At 42.1% G+C, this 19,139-nt stretch overlaps 1 protein-coding gene and 1 non-coding gene across 8 annotated transcripts in view; both read left to right on the plus strand.

Annotated features, from left to right (window-relative positions):
* The window catches only part of LOC141008237 (eukaryotic translation initiation factor 4 gamma 1), a 42,108-nt gene extending 27,700 nt beyond the window's left edge, over positions 1-14,408 (plus strand). For all 7 annotated transcript variants that reach the window (XM_073480503.1, XM_073480511.1, XM_073480519.1 and 4 more), the window contains 23 exons: positions 47-137; positions 962-1,972; positions 2,107-2,195; positions 2,722-2,920; positions 3,451-3,584; positions 3,907-4,032; positions 4,121-4,525; positions 5,752-5,898; positions 5,986-6,219; positions 6,340-6,444; positions 8,191-8,481; positions 8,711-8,822; positions 8,924-9,038; positions 9,181-9,440; positions 9,680-9,804; positions 10,204-10,376; positions 10,722-10,847; positions 10,977-11,058; positions 11,233-11,331; positions 11,599-11,733; positions 12,147-12,228; positions 12,473-12,613; positions 12,839-14,408. In XM_073480503.1, coding sequence (XP_073336604.1) covers positions 47-137; positions 962-1,972; positions 2,107-2,195; positions 2,722-2,920; positions 3,451-3,584; positions 3,907-4,032; positions 4,121-4,525; positions 5,752-5,898; positions 5,986-6,219; positions 6,340-6,444; positions 8,191-8,481; positions 8,711-8,822; positions 8,924-9,038; positions 9,181-9,440; positions 9,680-9,804; positions 10,204-10,376; positions 10,722-10,847; positions 10,977-11,058; positions 11,233-11,331; positions 11,599-11,733; positions 12,147-12,228; positions 12,473-12,613; positions 12,839-13,020 — 4,464 coding nt within the window. In that variant the 3' untranslated portion in view covers positions 13,021-14,408. The remainder of the gene's footprint in view (positions 1-46; positions 138-961; positions 1,973-2,106; positions 2,196-2,721; positions 2,921-3,450; positions 3,585-3,906; positions 4,033-4,120; positions 4,526-5,751; positions 5,899-5,985; positions 6,220-6,339; positions 6,445-8,190; positions 8,482-8,710; positions 8,823-8,923; positions 9,039-9,180; positions 9,441-9,679; positions 9,805-10,203; positions 10,377-10,721; positions 10,848-10,976; positions 11,059-11,232; positions 11,332-11,598; positions 11,734-12,146; positions 12,229-12,472; positions 12,614-12,838) is intronic.
* On the plus strand, positions 5,615-5,681 carry LOC140992442 (small nucleolar RNA SNORD66). Its single transcript, XR_012178050.1, has one exon. It is a non-coding gene; the product is annotated as a small nucleolar RNA SNORD66 (small nucleolar RNA).
* Positions 14,409-19,139: the final 4,731 nt, after the last annotated feature.

The raw sequence follows: 19,139 nt of genomic DNA on the forward strand, positions 1-19,139 counted from the left end.
CCTCACCACTAAAGTCATACCTTACCTATTCATGTGTGTCCAACAGACAGCCATATCTGGAACAGAGAGTACAGCAGTGGCCCAGGCCAACGGTGAGAGCGTCACAGCTGCTGCTACACCTGCAGTGGTTAGACCAGGTGAGTGCCACATACAGAGCATTGAACACAGTCACAAAAAGATACAACTATCAGGGTTTGTATAAAGTCTTGAAAGTTTTTTAAAAACTTAATTTTAACTGTTATGTTTTCAAGGTTAGGAGTATGCTTTAATTTGAATTTACTTGATTTTCAACATGATCTGGTGTTTCATTGACAGTCAAATCATTTAAACCAATTATCTTTGGTAATTGAACAAGAAACATTTTATCCCTTCATATTTGTTTGTTTAAATAGCCATGATAAGAATGACTGAAATACGTAAAGTACGTATTTTAAAGTACTCACTGGGGCAGTGGTAGTCTAAAGGTTCGCAAGAAGTGAGTGAGACCGGCAGGATAAATCTGGTTGGGTTAAATGAAAATAGATAAATAATATATTTTAGATTTAGGTACCTTGAAAGTGCTTGTATTTCACTCCTAAAAGCTGTATGAACCCTGAAGTAAATCATTTACAATTTTGCAATTATAATTTTGCATATTTTCTGATTTTACTTCAGCTGCTAATATTTGCCAGGCTTATTTCACACTGTTCTATTGTTCGTTCCATTTTTGATAGTGTTGAGGTACCTGTACAGAACCAAGGCATATTTGTTATGAACACAGGAAGTGGATGGCTCAAAATAAGTATGTGGTTGGGGAATGTTTGATGCTACAGTACATCAGGTGTTTGTGAATGCGGTCTCATGTCTATAAAGGCTCCATAAATACCTTTGATGCTCTGTATAGAGGGCAGGAAAAAGTGTGGATTCTGAAAACATGAGCTGCTGCAGTGAAGTCTAACGAGATTTTCTTCTGACCCTCCAGATGACAGCGGGAAGCCTACGCCCCCTCCTCTGTCAAAGACTCCTGAACTTGCTAAGAGTGACCCTATCCCCACTGAGGCAACCTCCTCTGACACGAACACTAAGCCTTCTTCACCCCCACTATTATCAGCAGCAGAGGACAACCCGCTCGACACTATTTCCACACTTGCACCCAGCGCTCCTGCTGCAGATGTAATGGATGCTCCCCCACCCCCCAGGGAACCCACCCCACCCCCTCAATCAGCACCTGAGGTCCCCGCCTACCCTGCACCCATGCCTGACCCCGTGCCCACCTCTGCTGCACAAGACAAAACAGACAAGAAAGCCACAGAGGAGATGGAGGAGGTGGCGAAAGAGGAGGAGGCTGAAGTAGAAGAGGCAGCTGTCTCTTCGGACTCTCCTCTTGCACCTCCCTCCACTGCTAACGGTGTTACAGAGGTGGAGCCAGAAAGACTGTCGGTTGTGTTGCCACTCAGTCACTTGGAAGCCCCTCTGGAGTCTCCCATCGCACAGCCCGAGGAGCTCCGCCTCCCTAACGGCCTGCCGCTGCCAGCCCCCCAAGACCCTGAGGTGCCCATTGTCAGCTCGGCTGAGCGTGATGACAGTCCCATTGCTGAGCCTGACATCAGCCAACAGCCTGTCGTACACACCTCCACAGCCATCGTTCAAGCTGCACCTACGCCTGTTGTCCAAGCTGCACCTGCACCTGTTGACCAGCCTGCTCCTGCTGCCGTTGTCCAGGAGATTCCTGCTGATCCAGTTGTCCACGCAGCACCTACCCAGCTTGAGGTCCAAGAAACAGTTCCTCCAGTCTCCCTGGATGTCAAAGAAGAAACCCCTGTGCCCCAGTCTGCCGCCGAGGAAGAGAAGCCATCTCCTGCAGAGATGGTTTCCATAGCTGACAGCACCCCAGAAACGGTGCCCACTCCCCCCCCTTCCACAGCAGAGGAAAGGGAGGACACTCCTCCTCCCCAGACAGTCACCCCCGCCCTTGTAGAAACTACTATGCAAGGTCAGTTAATGACAACGTGCTGAAATATTTGATAGTATAGAATAGAATTGAATCTCTGTCCTCCGTCATTAATAGAAACTGTTCTGTCAGAAATGGTTTTGCTGCTGGGACTGATTCGGTTTGTTTTCCTGTAGCTGCTGTGTCTGTGCCAAAGAAAAAGAGGAAGATGAAGGATCTAAACAAAAAGGAGGCAGTGGGAGACCTACTGGATGCCTTTAAAGAGGTGTGTGTGCGCAGTAATTCCAATGCTTTTACAGCCTGTTTTGAAAGGAACAGTTTGCCCACTGGAAAGTTGGGGGCAAGTTTCATCGTCCACATAGCATTTCTGGAGCTTCACAGCAAAACAAGGTTGCGGCATTCTCCTAATGAACTGAAGAAGCTGGGGACTTGTTTTAAAATGCAATAAAACAACAGCAAAAATACTCCATACAGCTTATCCAGCACTATCCATCTCTTCAGAAGCTCAGAGATCCCAAATTCTTTCTTTTTTCAGCCAAAATCTTCACTGTAACTGCCAAACTAAAAACATTAGTGCGTACCCCATCTGAAGTAGGTACACAAGCTCGACCACTTATCGAGAGTGTAAATAACTTTTTTGAGATCTTGGGGCTTTTGGGATTACGAAACTTCACCTGACTTTCCATTGGCATGGGAGTGAGTAGATAATGACAGAATTTTTACTCTTGGCTGAGCTGTTCCTTTTAATGTACCGGAAGCCACTCCTAACCACTTCCCTATCTTTGAACCAGGAGCAGGTAGTGGCCCCACCGGAGCCCGAGTCAGCCCCCACCCGAGCACCGGAGACCCAGCCACCTGCTGCTTCGCCTCCCGCCCCTGAGGAGGCAGACCTGACCTGGGAGGACAAGGAGGACAAGCTGGACGCCGAGAACATCCAGCCGGGTTCCCCCGAGTCACCCTCCACTGACAAGAAGTACCAGTACAAAGAGGGTGGGTCTCTGAAACTTGATACCTTTCAGTGCCACATGCTGGCAGTTCACTGTGAACAATGTTCTTATCTAACCTATGTTCATGAGTCAGCGATGTGTCAGCTGACTACAGTTATGCTAGCTTTGTTGAAAATGAGGGAGTGGAGTTTTAGCTGATTGTGCTTCCGCTGATATGAGTTTTCAGTGAAAAACGATACCTATGTGATGGCAACACATAATATTTGAACAATAAGCCATGAGAAGCTGTGATTTTTAAATTGTAGGTGAATTTTAGGTCACAGCATTTTATTTATTATTATTCATTTAATTATTTATTTATTTATTTAATTTTTTTATGTGAAAGCCTATCTGCCATGTTGTGGACATTATGAGCCATGACAATATTTACAGTTATACTGCCCCATGGTCATTTTCTCTTCTGTTGACACTATGTCTCAGTTTCATTCTGAATTGATACTGAGGAATTTGTAACTTTAAAATGTCTTCAAACAAAGACATCCTGCTCATTTTCTGTTTTGGTGTCTCTTTCAGAACAATGGAAGCCGATCAATCCAGAGGAGAAGAAGCAGTACGACAGAGAGTTTCTTCTGGGCTTCCAGTTCATCTCGGCCAGCATGAACAAGCCTGAGGGCCTGCCAGCCATCAGTGATGTTGTCCTAGACAAGGTGCAACATCTAACACTAAAGACAAGGCCATATATTTCCTCTTGTTGTTTGAAAAGTATATTTGAATTGCCTCTGTAACTTAAATGGTGCTGTATAAATGCCTCTCCCCTTCCCTCGCCACATACAATCTGTCCTTTGTAGAGCAAAAGAAACCTAAACTATGAGTAAGTGGAAGTTAGTTTTGTTGGTTGTATGATCACCAATGAAGCACAGGTTGGATGTAATTGTGACCAGACACATATAAAGACAAAATGATGACGGCATTATGACTCAGATAATATCAGAATTAGATTTCAGTTGATGTTCATTTCTGTCTTTTTAGGCTAATAAGGCCCCACTGCGTCAACTAGACCCCAGTCGTCTACCAGGAATGAACTGTGGCCCCGACTTCACACCCTCCTTCGCCAACCTCGGCAGGCCTGGCATGGGAGGAGGAAACAGAGGACCAGTAAGTTAACATTTTCTATATGTGATCCAAGAGCTCTGCACTTGAAGGTCATAGACATTGAAGTAAAATACTTCATCCCTTTTCCTAGCCTCCAGGCATGGGCATCGGAGTTGGTGGCCCACGTCGTTCTCAGCAGATGCAAAGGAAAGAGCCAAGGAAAATCATCACCACCATGTCTCTCAGTGACGATGTGCAGCTGAACAAGGCAGAGAAGGCTTGGAAACCGTCGACGAAGAAAAGTACTCGCGGCCGTGGAGACGAGGAGGAGAACGATCAGGAAAACGTTAAGACCCAGGAGCTGTTTAAACGGGTTCGCAGCATCCTCAACAAACTGACCCCTCAAAAGTTTCAACAGCTTATGAAACAGGTGACGGAATTGACTATTGACACTGAGGAGAGATTGAAAGGAGTCATAGATCTTACCTTCGAAAAGGCCATTTCCGAGCCAGACTTTTCGGTGGCCTATGCCAACATGTGCCGCTGCCTTATGGGGGTAAGTGTTGCCACACAATATGAAAACATGTCTTGAAAAAGCTTGAATTTTTACTCTAAGGACTGAGTTTTAGGTGTGCAGCTCGCTCAGTGGTGTGTTGATATAATATGATGCATTCAGTCATAAGTCTTGTCTAAGTACCGAAGCCTGCAAGTCAATGCTTTAAAACTAGACTAAGATATTTTTCTGGTGACTAAACTAAATCCACACAAGACAAGTATTTTTTACATAATTAGTCTTTCTAAGAATTGCATCTGTTTGTGCAGAATACTTTTTGAAGACAAGTAACACTTCATCAGTCGTGTCAGAAGGCTCCTCAGATACTGTTTGTTAGTCAAAGAAGAGAATAGTCCTCATTCTTGAAGTCTTTCTCTTGTTAAAGTAAAATCTGAAATGTTCCCATTAAAGCATAAGATATATTCAATATTAGTGTAGCTTTAAAGTGCAACAAATGTTTTAATTCTGTAACATACTCACTTTCTCCTGTCATGGGAGAATAGTACCACATTATTTCTGACAAAAGTAAGTTGCTGATTGGACTGATCAGTCAGTTCCTATTATATCACTATATGGCAGATTGATTATCAGCACAGGGGCATTGTATCTTACCTTGGGCCCCTTTATCAGTCACCTCACCCAGGGCTGATAAACTGGGTATTTGATAAGGAAATTGTATCATAATTAAGGTGTTACTAGCTGACACTCTGCATTGGTTATCTAAGTGCATGTAGACCCGTCTGTTGTCAGCGTCATTGACTGAAGGAAATGACACAACAGAGCTTTCAAAAATCCGCTGACTGCTGAAAGAACACAACACATGACGAAATTAGTGTTTGATAAAGGTCCTCAAGCTATGATAGTGACCAACAATCATTTAAATAGGGGGAAATAGGTAAGAAACACTAGAAAATAGTGACGTTTTTATTTACGATTCATTTATAATTCAAAATACTTTACAAAAACAAAAAAAATCTTTATGTTCGTAGAAGCCTTAAAAACCAATATGACATCCTTTGTTGGTTTCCTTATTTGTTTCTGCCCAGCGCTGATGCAGTAATGTGGTAACTGTGGCAGTCGTGGTTTTCAAATGTCTCGTGATTGACCTTTAATTAGTGCCACAGGTCTGGACCACTGATGGGATGGAGGAACTGAGGAGAAAATAAGATATACATAACCCTGCACCCTGTCTTTTCCTGCTCTTTTTACATTTTTCCTGCTCTTTCCAGCTTAAAGTCACAACCCCAGATAAGCCGGGAGCCACTGTGAATTTCCGCAAGCTGCTGCTAAATCGATGCCAGAAGGAGTTTGAAAAGGATAAAGATGATGACGAGATCTTCGAGAAGAAGCAGAAGGAGCTGGAGGCTGCCTCAGAGGTGTCATACCGTCTCATAAAAATTGAGTTGCCATCCATCCTTAACATTTTCCTTTTTACTCAACCCTCTACATTGTTTCTCTGGCAGGGGGAGAAGCAGCGGCTCATTGAGGAGCTACAAGACTCTAAAGACAAGGCCCGGAGGCGCTCACTGGGCAATATCAAGTTCATCGGTGAGCTGTTCAAGCTTAAAATGCTCACAGAGGTCATCATGCATGACTGCATTGTAAAGCTGCTGAAAAACCATGACGAGGAGTCCCTGGAGTGCCTCTGTAGACTGTTGTCCACCATCGGCAAGGACCTAGACTTTGAGAAGGCCAAGGTACAACACACATGCACACTTGCATGTATATGCATGCTTATAAATGTGTATTTAGAACTAGTTTTGATTCAAACTATAGTGTAGAAGATAGACTCATCAAACTGTTTTGGTCATCCTCAGCCTCGTATGGACCAGTACTTCAACCAGATGGAGAAAATCATAAAGGAAAGGAAGACCTCCTCCAGGATCCGCTTCATGTTGCAGGATGTGCTGGACCTTCGACGGGTAAAGCATAAACACAGCACAAACGAGTTTAAGACTGAGCACCAACAGTAAATGTCCATGATAGTTTTCATTTGTTAGACTGTGTTACAGGACTATAGGCCTTTTCCAAACCACCCAGTACAATCTCTACATACCCACTTCCACTCCGTTTGTGCCTCCTTGCAGAGAGTCTGCCACATTAAAGGTCATATAGATGACATTTTTATTTAGACAGATGTTTTTTTTAAATAATACATGTTTAGAGCTTTTAGAAAGGTGAAGAATAAAAGTCTATTTTCCTTAAAAGCATTATTGTGCTTTATATAGCTAGCGTTAGGGCAGTACATTAGCTTGCTAGCGTTAGCAACCTTAACATTAGCTAGCTAGCATTAGCAACCTTAATGTTAGCTAACTAGCATTAGCAACCTTAACATTAGCTAGTGTTAGCAACTTTAACGTCTGCTAGCTAGTGTTAGCATCATTAGGTAGTGCAGCCACTTGGGGTTCCATGTGACTGATCTGTACAAACATAGCCTGCTCAAACTACAATAAACATTTACCATTGTCATCCAGACAGCTTAAAGGTAACATTACAAATATACCCTCCTCTAGTCTAGAAGAAAGAAAACACGTTCATTTGAGTGTTAAGTGTTTTTACAGTTGCAAAAACCAAACAGCTTATAAACATCAGAGTCAAAATGAAGATGTTTACAAAGAAGAAATGCTGCCTAAAGCTCGTCACTGCACTGCACCTTAATGAAGTGTGCTTCATCCAGCTGTGAGTGTGACTACAAATGGCACTCTGTGACGGAGTGGGAGTGGGGAGGGTTTGGTCTGAGAACGGTCCTTTTGTTTACTCTAAGCTGGCTACATTTGAAAACACATCCATTCCTTTCAGTTTTGGCCTTTTTCTCTTATGTAGGCATTTCAGTATGGACAGAGAACCTGCTAAACCAACTTTAAAGCAGCATTTTCTAAGATGTAGTCTGTGGCTGTGCGTGGTGCTGTACACAGCCCCAGAGACAGCCATACTTGTGCTTTAGCCCTGGCCTCCGTGAGTCTCATATACGGGCTAAAAAAGAAATGTCATCCTCAGCTCTTTAATGCAGCGCTGGTGTGTGCCATAGGCTGTTCAACACGCCCTCCACCATCTTTTCAAGCAGCGCATTAATTCACTTCTACTTTTAGCTGAATTAACAGGATTTTAACAAGTTCATTAAACACAGCGTTACTGTTTTCATTAGTTTGTGTCTCATGGTCATTTCAGGTACAGTGTTATAAAGCCAGTTCATTCTCGTGCTGCTTCTTTCTTTCTCTGAAGGAATGCTGCAGTCCTGTAGTTATGCTCCCAGTCCCGCCCACATGGTGTTACAAAACCTGCTGTCTTCAGTGTTTTTACAGGCCAAAATCAGCTGCTTCAAGTCAGCACATGGGCCCGATTTCACAGTGAAACACACATTTTTATTTCCTTTCTAGGCAAAGGCTAAAGAAAAGAGTTAAGAATCACTAGGACGTTGATCTCGTAATCCCTTTCTAGTCTCTCCTATGAACAACATAGGCAAGGGGTATCTAGTGTCACCTGTAATACAAGTCTACCAAACATGGAATTAAATCTTAAAAAATGTAAAACAAGTAAGAGGACTTAATGATATGGACAGAAATGTTCTGTCCCATGAGGTCAAATCATCAAAAAACTGGAACTGTCAGTGAATTATTTTGTCATCAGTCATCTCTGCCCTGTACTCAATCTCTCCCTCCCCATCCTAGAACAACTGGGTTCCCCGGCGAGGCGACCAGGGCCCCAAGACCATCGACCAGATCCACAAAGAGGCTGAGATGGAGGAGCACAGGGAGCAAGCAAGGGTGCAGCAAGTCCTTGTCTCCAAGAAGGAGTTAGGCGGAGGTCCTGGAGGCAGGATGGGTGGCGGAGGTCCAGGGGGTCGTGGAGGCCCTCACACACCAGGCCGTGGTGCACCTCCCCAGGACGAGGGCTGGAATACAGTGCCCATCTCCAAGAACCGACCTATTGACACCTCTCGCCTTAGCAAAATCACTAAGGTAGGAGAGGAAGGCGACTTTTCACCTTACGTACAATGTATTTAATCAGTCTATTGTCACTTACAGCAAACTATCTTTTCTCACTCTGTCGTAGACTTGTTTTATATCAGAACATCACTTTACCTGAAACAGGACCTATGAGAGAAACCTTTTAATATTTGTTTAATGTTGTATCCTGTTTGTAGTTTTAGCAGGAAGTGTGTTTTTAAGCAACGGTCTCTTCTTTCAGACTCCTGTTCTTGATTTCAACAATCAGTTGCTTGCCCCAGGAGGTAAAGGCACATGGGGGAGCTGGGGTAAGGGCAGCAGCGGTGGCACCAGCGCCAAACCTGCAGATTCTGGTAGGTTTGTGAGAGTGATGTTATTATGCAGTAAATAAATATGGAGTCAAGCACCTCAAAGCTGAAACTCAAATGTAATACATGTGTGTTTTTATCCTCAGGCTCAGAAGCGGGGGGCCGCCCAGCCACCAGCACTCTGAACAGGTTCTCAGCCTTACAGCAGTCTTCATCTTCAGCAGGCTCTGCACTGGACTCAGACAGACGGGTTCCTCAGAGGTGAGAACCAGACAGAAAGAATCTTTCACCAACAAGGATCCGAGGGCTGTACAGGGCCCTACAGAGTTTGCAGTTGTATATCTTTATGTGTGTTTTATGTTTTCTTAATCTGAGACTCTGCTTTCCTTCTGTACTTCTGCAGAAACAGCTCAAGTCGAGAGCGCAGCGATAACTTCGATCGCTCTAATCGAGGCAGCGACCGATTTGACAGACGGGAGGAGCGACGAGACGACCGTGATCGAAACCGGCTGCAGGTCACCAAGCGCAGCTTCAGCCGGGAGAATGAAGAACGGAGCCGGGAGAGGGAGCAGCGTGGGTCGGCCGATCCCGTACGCAGAGTAGCGAGCATGACTGACGACAGAGACAGAAGCAGCAGAGAGAGAGCCAGGAGCAAAGAGAATGGTAGGTGACATGACATACAGCGGTAGTGTAGATATTACGTAATGAAAACATAATTTTTAAAAAATTTGAGAGTTGTCTAAGAACAAATTTCTCTGCAAACTCCACTCAAATCAGTTCTACAACACAAAAACCTTGGGAATTATGTACACTTTTGCAAGTTTTTGTTAAAGTTAGCATAAATTCAGATTTGTGGAAAAGGATTGTCATTGATATTTTTTTGTGTGTGTGTGTGTGAGCAGCGAAGCGGGAGACAGCCACCCCGCCACCTCCCCAGACCCCCACAAAGCCTGCCTTGACCGAGGAAGAGCTGAGCAAGAAGTCCACAGCCATCATCGAGGAGTACCTCCATATCAACGACATGAAGGTATGCACTGATGAGGAGTACAGATCTACATCTAGTTGTGTTACTTTTTTCAGGTTCATTTTTAGTCAACGTTTTTCCTCTGTGAAAGTTCATTACCTTGGTCAATGTCCTGTGGCTGCTTCACAATAATGGTCACAACATAGTTGATCATTTGAAAACTTAATTTGAAGCAGCAGCAGCAGGAAATGTTCATTTTGCTTTAGCAGTAATAAATACAGCTCTGGTACGATTGCAGGAGGCCTGTCGCTGAACAAAGAGAAACTCTATCAATAAGTAGAAAAACCTGTACCTGCGTTCATTGTTTACTATAAATCCCTTGTGCATGCATATTACAGGCACAGTTATATTAGTGTTGCTTAACAGTTGGAACAATCTGTATGTCCTTCTGTGCCCCAACAGGAGGCCCTGCAGTGTGTGCAGGAGATGAACAGCACTCAGCTGCTGTTTGTGTTCGTACGAAACGGGCTGGAGTCGACACTGGAGCGCAGCACCATCGCCAGGGAGCACATGGGCCTGCTGCTGCACCAGCTCATAAAGACAGGCACCCTCCCAACACTGCAGTACTATAAAGGGTCAGTATGGAGCCCCAGGGAGGTGGTGCAGCAGGAGAAGGAATATAGCTCTACATATAGCGTGTGTAAGACGTTTCATGTGGTGAAATAAAGTTTATAACAGCAGGATTTAAAAAGGAACTGAAGCCCACAGGAGGAAATGCCAGCTTTAACTTGTAGTCAAGTAGTTTTCAATTACTCACTAATAAAAGTAATGATTTGAAGCAGTCGCTGAAATTGAGAAATCTATAAACTACTGTGCTTGGCCAAAAAACCTCTTTTAAGTTTTCCATATGTATGTGTCAGCTTGGTGCCATACTGCTCAGTTTTCTCATCTGTTAGTTCACTTTGTCTGTGTTTCTTCAGGCTTCAGGAAATCCTGGAGGTGGCTGAAGACATGGCAATAGACATCCCCCACATCTGGCTGTACCTGGCAGAACTGATCACTCCTATGCTCCATGAGGGAGGCATCCCCATGGGAGAACTTTTCAGGTTAGTCTCGGGCCTCAGTCGGCCCCTCAACATGTTAGAAAATGAAATGTGCAAGAGGATACAAAGTTTTGGGTTGTGTTTAATTTGTTAGTAGGATGTCAAACTTATGTTGACCTTTTTTGTCCCCAGGGAGATTTCAAAGCCTTTGATCCCTCTGGGCAAAGCTGGAGTCCTGCTGGTCCAAATCCTCTCTTTACTCTGCAAAGGAATGGTGAGAACCAATCTAGTATATCTCCTTAGCTATATTACATTGTATCTTTTTTGGGATGCATACATTTTATACTAAGATGCAAGATGGGGAAAAGCTCTTTAGCAACATGTTGGCAACGTTCTGATCAGTGACTGTGCCCATCAGTCTACATCCAACCTGCATCTTTCTCATCAGAGCCATAAAAAGGCGGGTACAATGTGGAGGGAGGCTGGTCTCGAGTGGAAAGACTTCCTGCCAGAGGATGAAGACGTCAACAAGTTTGTGACAGAAAAGGTGAGCAGTCGCTAAGTCATTTTTAGTCATTTATTATAGAAGGGACCAATGACTGTACTGTAGAATCAAAAACTTGTAGACGATTATCTTAACAAAGAGTGTAACAACCTGTTTTCCATATAACTATAGTCAGAACTGATTGTGTTGAAGTTCAATGTGAGTCTGTTTTCAGCTAGTGAATAAAAAGAGTAGTGAGTAGATGTAATATGAGAGTTATGTTGAACATATGAGCATGAGGCCCTTTTCTGTCTCCATGGTGATGACTAGGATGTGGAGTTCACACTGGGCGACGAGTCAGAGAAAAGCAAAAAGAAGGAGCTGAACTCTGCAGAGCTGACCAAACAGCTGGACAGAATGATCCAGGAACAGGCCGACAACCAGAGGATCTTTGACTGGGTTGAGGTTCGTATTCCTGCTTGTGTGTAATTCCCAGTATTATTCTACTTCCATCTTCATTTCCTTTTGGTTCCGTTCATGGTGTTAACCTCCTTTTTTTATGGGCTTGCAATGTGGTTTCAGTCATGTGTATGTCAAGCATGACCTTTTATTTGAAATGACATATTAATGACATCAGCCAAACTCATCGCAGGTTGTTTCTTAAAGTGAGGACTGGTCATGAGGTTGCTATTTAAACATCAACCTAAGGCCAGATTGGACTAAAATGTACCGTAAAAGCTTTTCAGATGTCGACATAATAATGTGATTAACTCGAGTGTGTGCAGGCTTCAACATTATGTTGTTAGTTCATATTTCCTTTTTTGTTCGAAGCTCCAGTTTCCTCCGTGTGTGTAAATACATGTGTTTGTGTGCTGCAGGCCAACCTTGATGAGCAGCAGACCTCCTCCAACTTGTTTGTCAGAGCTCTGATGACAAGCGTCTGCCAGTCAGCAGTCATCTGTGAGTCACCATGTACCCTTAACATTACTCATTTAAGCCTACTGATAGTGCACTCAGATAACAATGAGACTTAAACTAATCAATATGCTGGTGTAGACCCAAATGAATGAATGAAAATCTGTCAGTGATTTACTAAAAATAGTCAAGTGTCGTAACTGTTGTAGTATGTCAGGTCAGTGCAAACTCATTACCCATGCCTTTGGAGTCCTGTTAAATGAGATTTCCCTGAAATACCTGCCTGCAGGTGAGAACCCCTACAGGGTGGACAGTGAGAAGATCAAACAGAGGGCCAAGCTGCTGCAGAAATATCTGAAGGATGAGCAGAAGGAGCTGCAGGCTTTGTACGCCCTGCAGGCCCTCATGGTGCAGATGGAGCAACCTGCCAGTAAGTAGCTGTTTTAGTAACCACAAATTTGTGAGCTCTTTCAGAGACTCTACAATTTTGTTTGTGTGCATTATTTCTATAAAAATAATGGAAGTAAAATGACTCTCCAGATTATTTTCTGATAAGTATATCTTCCTAGGCTTTTTGAAGTGAAAGTTTTAAAATTTTGATTAAATTGTCATGAAATGTTTTGTAAACATGTCCTCTCTCTCCTCCCTCTATCAGATCTGCTGCGGATGTTCTTTGACAGTCTTTATGACGAAGACGTGATCAAAGAGGAGGCCTTCTACAAGTGGGAGTCCAGCAAAGACCCCGCCGAGCAGCAGGGCAAGGGCGTGGCCCTCAAGTCCGTCACAGCCTTCTTCACTTGGCTCCGTGAGGCCGAGGACGAGTCCGACAACAGCTAGGGCCCCTTCGGACCGCTGGGAGAACTATTGGGAGATGAGAGAGGATCCTTAGAGAAAGTGAATGTTCTGTGGATGATTCAGATGACTCTGAATCAGCAAAATCCTTCTGCATAAACAGAAAAAAGCAAGAAAAAAATTCTTCAACTGGGAGAGATTGTGTTATGGATCGAACGTTCGATCATGTTATTTTGTTTTCATTTTTGTTTTTGGGTTTCTTGTTTTTCCTTGCGCAACCGAATGTCTTTTTTGAAACAAATAAAAACAGAGAGGAAAGATATGAGAGAGAATGCCGAGAAACGCTTCAAGCCGTGGGAGATAATGCTGTTTCCTTCAGTATTTTTTTTAGGTTTATCTCCTTTTTTCAAATGGCTTTTTCTCGCCACGGCAACACTATTCAAGACACTTTGCTTAATGACAGATATATTAAAAAAAGAAACTTTAAAAGGCTGTTCACATCTATATTTTTGATGACTTCATCCTTTGTCATGTGGACACGACACAGCAACATTGTCATGTCACATGTACGCTGTTTGATCTACATGACACGCTTATGTAGACGGCTAGCTTTTGTTTTTTCCGGTGTTGGATGATTGGAGTGTGTGTTTTGTAATAAAATAGAAAACTACAAAGAAAAGTGGCGAGAGCTGTCTAACAGACATTACAGATGAGAGTCAAGGTAACGGTTGAGGACGCCCGAGGATTTCGCGCAGACTTTACGAGAACGGTGTCACTATGGGGAGGGGTGATGAACATTGACCATTTTGCTGCTGGGGAGTGGCTATGCTTTGCCGACACCCCTCAACCCAACCCCATCTCCCCAGTTTACCTTCCAGTGTGTCTGTTTCACTTGTTTCCTGCGCTTCAAAAAACAAACTGTGGACTGATAAAGGGAGAGCAAGAGTGAGGGTTCATGGCTGCACCTTCCTACAAAGCCTGTTGTCAGATTTTAAAAAGATAAAATATCGTTATTGAAACTTGAAACAAAAAAAAGTATACAGTCAAAAATCATCTTTAATGAATAAAGGACTTAAAGATAGTTTAACAGTACGAATCCTAAGGCCTTTTCTGCTTCCACAAGTGGAAATGCATTTCAGGAGAGTTCTGTAAATATATGACGGATTGTTTATTTTTTTGTTTTGTTTTTTCTTTCTTTTAAAAGAAAAAAAGCTCTTTTCCCTGTATTTATATTTTTCTCTCCTCAGCTGGCAGAAGGTGCTTGTAATTATCCAACCCAAGTCATTGATTACAGTTTAATTGAAAATTTGTAAATATTTTTTTGCTTTACTTTATTAAAAAGATATTTAATTAAAGAAAATTAATGCCTCTTTTCACATCCAAAACTGGAAGAGATAATAAAGATTGTTGCCAATAAAAGAAAAGCTCCCATACTTGTACGTTTTTGAAGACTGTTTGGAGGCTGATTCTCCTGCTCATGTAGGACTGGCCTCTCTGATCCACAACAGAGCTCATCACTTCCAGTGTACGTTAACTGTAGCAGCACAACAAAAGCTTGCTGTTTGTGTTGCTCCAGCCATTCAAAGTAAGCTCTGTGCCCAGAACCAGAGTAAGATTCCGTACTAGTTACCGGCTGTCAACCCAGGAAACCTGAAAAAAATGGTAAAACCAGCAGCTCTGATCAGAAGTCTGAATTTCTACATGGCACCATTGTTACCTGACCTTGAGGGATGTTAGAAGGTGCCCTGTGGAGTTTTCCTTTTAATAAGGTTCTATTTTCATTTTAAATTATTTTGCTGATTATTTTCAGATTCATTGTTTTCATTTATAATATGTCAAAAAATGTTTTAAAAAAAAAAGTCTCGTCTCAATTTCCCTGGTGCCCAAAGTGACATCTTCAAATTGCTTCCTGTCCTGCCAACAGTCCTAAAACCAGACTCTAAATATGCTATCTTAAATGATGTAGAAAACACAGTAAATCCTTATATTTAAGAAGGTGGAACAAGCAAATGTTTGTCTTTTTTTACTTGAAAATTAAAACAATTGCATATTAGAATTGTAAAACTAAATGGGCCATAGAACTGTACAGGCTGCTTATGTGAACACCTAGTTTTAACAAGACTGTCACAGTTTAGCATTCACACCAACTAGTCCTGAATTTGTGGGGGCTGTAGTTGCTAACACAGTGATATAATGGACTGAACACTAATAGTACTCCATGTCCCAGAGGCAGTGTCTTCAGATTTACAGCCTGCTGGCTTGTATAACTGTAGATCGAGATGGCTGACACATCTATGATGTAGTCCTTTCTAAAGTGATCATTGCAGACGGGGTTTCACAGTGCTGGACTTCTTGGGGAACTCCAGAAAGACTTTGTTGAACCTTCATTATTTGGTTACATAAGTAGTTGGCTAAGATGGTCAAACAGCCAAGAAACACAGCAATGTTTCTGCAAAGTTCAATTTTTCATCCTGTCATGGTTTCCATACACAGGACTGCAATGAGATTCTATCAGTCTCTTTTTTATATAGCTCCATATGGTTGCAACTAAATGATTTTGTAGTGTTGAATGTTGAACAGATTAATTTTTTTTGAAGCAGTGCAGTATTTTCTCAGTACACTGACATCTGAGTGTTTATATGAAGGCAGTTCTAATGAATTATTTCTGATTTACTATGCTGCATTTTCTGCAAGTTGTAGCCTTATGTAGGGGGGTCTGAGTTGATCCAACATTCACAAACTTCAACACAACAAGTGCAGGTTTAAACTGAGATACAGTATGAAGCTGGTGTCTGTAGTGTAGGTGTGGCAGGTAGGGTTTACAGCTGTGGCACTGTTTTATGCTGTCCTGTACACCCCAGACACACAGAATGGATGTTCACTTATAACCAGCATTAGCTGTTGGAGATTAAATGAAATGTAACCTACTCCTGGCGCTGATACTCGACTGCACCAATCGGTCAGTGCACCACAAGAAAGGACACATTTTAGCAAAATAGAAGGTCAACAATTTGGTAAGAGAATTTCTGTCAGAGAGTCTTATAGCTTTTGTACTACTCTACTGAAAATACTTAATATGTAAGCAAGAAATTCATTGAAATATTACAAAACTATAATAATAGTTAACACTTTATACACAGGAGGTACAAAATGTTCATTGCATTTCCTTAACTATCTTGACAAAACAAAAACGGGTCAGATAATTTTCAAACACTAAAACTGGTCCACCTCACCAACTATATCCATATACTGTGCAATATATCTATATATGAAATAGTGCAAACTTCCTTCTTTTTCAACAAGACTTAAAAGCACAAATGTGCTACGTATAACCAAACCTCATTGGTCAAAATGTACATTTTAAAGAGGTCATATACAACAAAACTTTAACTGACTTTCTGTCGCCATCGGGTGAGTAGATAATGTCTGAATTTTCATTCTGGGTGAACTCCTTCAACAGCATAATACAACATACATCATGGCTGGGGTCCCTATTCTTTTCAATGTCAAGAACACCCATAAAGGTTAGACACGACTTAGTACATGATAATATAGTAGCTATGCAGTGAGAAGTACGTTCCATGCACACGATATCTGTCTGAATTAAAGCAGGAAAGAGAGAGGTAATGAATATCCTTCGGATGCTCTGGTTTCCTCTCACAGACCAAAGACTCACATATCACACTGCATTCTTAAAGATCCCTCCACACATGTATTAAGGTGTTTATTAAGCAAAAAAAAAACTATAATTACTTCATTAAAATCATTAAAACAGCACCTATTCCTTCTCCCTCATTAAAAATTCCAGGAATATGCAAATATTTTTCATTTCACAAGTTTAACTGCTGGACACAAGATGTCTCCGACTTCACTGTACAGTCCACTCACAATCTATGTGCACTGGAGGTTTCAAGTTTCCACATCACACTTGTATATGCTGAATATTAGATCACATTTGTAATGTCACAAATCATGCTCGTAGGCCCGCCTCTTAAAATCAGATTTCCAACGTACACGTTCAGCAATGAATGTGAAAAGAGCCTTCTAGTGTCAAACTCTGCACATACATTATTCTACACAGTGAAGCTCAAACATTCAACTGTTGGAACAAGAAGAAAAACACATTTTTGACTGGAGGGAGACTTTAAGCAGTGACACAGACGCCAGCTTTTACACTGTTACCCAACATAGTTTTTTAAAAAGCTGCTCTGTGTACCACTGTCTTTTATCTGAGGAACCCATGCCTGTGAATAAGCCTGTATTGTGGACTTTTCCTGTGGTTGAGAGGTAAAGTTGGCAGTTCAAGTCTGCAGAGTGCTGGGGGAGGGCAGTGGGCTCTCAGCCTGAACACTCAGCCCCCAGCACCAGCCTCAAATAGAAAGTGTGGTTGTGCTGGACAGCTCCTAAATGCATTTGAGAGGGTGCATGCTCAGCAAACTCTGTCAGGCAAATAAAAAAAAAAACCTAACCCAGCACCTCGACGTTCCCACATTTTTACTTTGAACATTTGTAGGCAGTCGATTATTTTTCATCACTGCAGCGCTCTGCTGCACAGCCCACAGACTTCTGCAGTCACATCTACCTCTTAACAGTTTCCCTTTTAACCAAACACCAAAACTCAGATGTCCTTTGTTAAACAGCGCTCCGCACAATGGATCGACAGCAGAAACCTTTGTAGGCTGTAATTCAACCTCTGTGTAACCTTACCCGGAGTCAGGCCATCATTTTAAACTACCCTTATCAGCTTATCACACTTGTTACGAGACCTGCTCTCTCCCTGCTGACATGCAGCCTCGAGGGAATCGTCTTATCTTTAACCTGCTTTCACTCGGCTGCAGTATCACAGTCAGCTGGACCCAGTTCTCAGATGACATTTCCACACTGTTGCGTCACAGGTGTACCTATCTTCCCTTTCCATGTAATCCCTCCAAAGCATATTTGTACAGGGTATTGTGAATTGGTAAGAGGTCACGTGGCAACCGTACAGTTCAGTTTGGTGTAGTTCAGATTCCACAGAGGGAGTGAGCTCCCACAGGCAGCATTTTACCTTCTGGATCAGCATGTTTTGAGCATTTGTATGCTATTAATCTGATGAAGAATCCACATGTTTAATTCAGTTTTATCTGTGACTTTACACAGTGAGATGAGAAAAGGTTGAAAAGATGCACGTGACATTTAAATACCAACAAAAGGGTGTAGTAGGGTCGGGTTCATTAGCCATGCTGGCAATGTGGCTTTATGGCAGGGCCGCCCAACGTGGGGCCCATGGGCCAGAGTTTGTCCACCATAGGGTTTGATTAGGTCCCATAGATGTTTGCGGCAAAAAGAAGACAAAAAAAAGGTAACACTTGAAAATATGGGTACATTAATTAACATTAGTTAATGTAGCAATAAGCATTAACTAATAGTCAGTTAATAGTTAAAGGTGCAATATGTAAGAACCGGTCACCTTGAATACATATTCCCAGCAAATAGGGGCGACTTATCACCAGAGTGACTGCTACATGCTGCTAACTGTATTTTTTGTATACATCCATTACAGTAGCTACTATTACTGTAGTTTGCACAGGAGCTTTGGATTGCTGGGAGAAAGAGTTTTTTAGGCGCGGGGCTAGCTGCTTACCATGCTAACTACACTAAGTACCTCCTCAACACAGTGCATAGACGCTGTTGATGTCAACACTTATATTTCTTCTCATTCTGTTGATAATTTTGCTCAATTTTTGAACGTTTTAAACTAAAATTCTCACATATTGCACCTTAACTAACCTGTCAAGTAACCATTTACTGATGGTGTTCATGTTGATTAAGGTGTGAATTCATACATTATTTAACAGTTTATATAGATTCCATTAACAGTGGCAACAATATGATGGTGGATGAATTAACAGTAATAAACAGTAGTTATGCAGTAATAAACATTAAGTAACAGTTAATTATCAGTTAGTTCATGTGTCTAGTAATCTTTTTCTAATGGTGTTCATGTTAATTCAGATCTAGTCCATACATTATTTAATATTTTATAAAGATGCGATTGATATTAGTTAATACGGTAATAACCATAAACTACAAACAGTTAATTAATACAATAATACGCATTAAGTAACTGTTAACAAATGTCTCTTTATGATGGGTTGATTAAGGTTTTAATAAATAACACTGGT

This window comes from Pagrus major, chromosome 2, assembly GCF_040436345.1.
Source record: "Pagrus major chromosome 2, Pma_NU_1.0".
Classification (NCBI taxonomy): domain Eukaryota; kingdom Metazoa; phylum Chordata; class Actinopteri; order Spariformes; family Sparidae; genus Pagrus; species Pagrus major.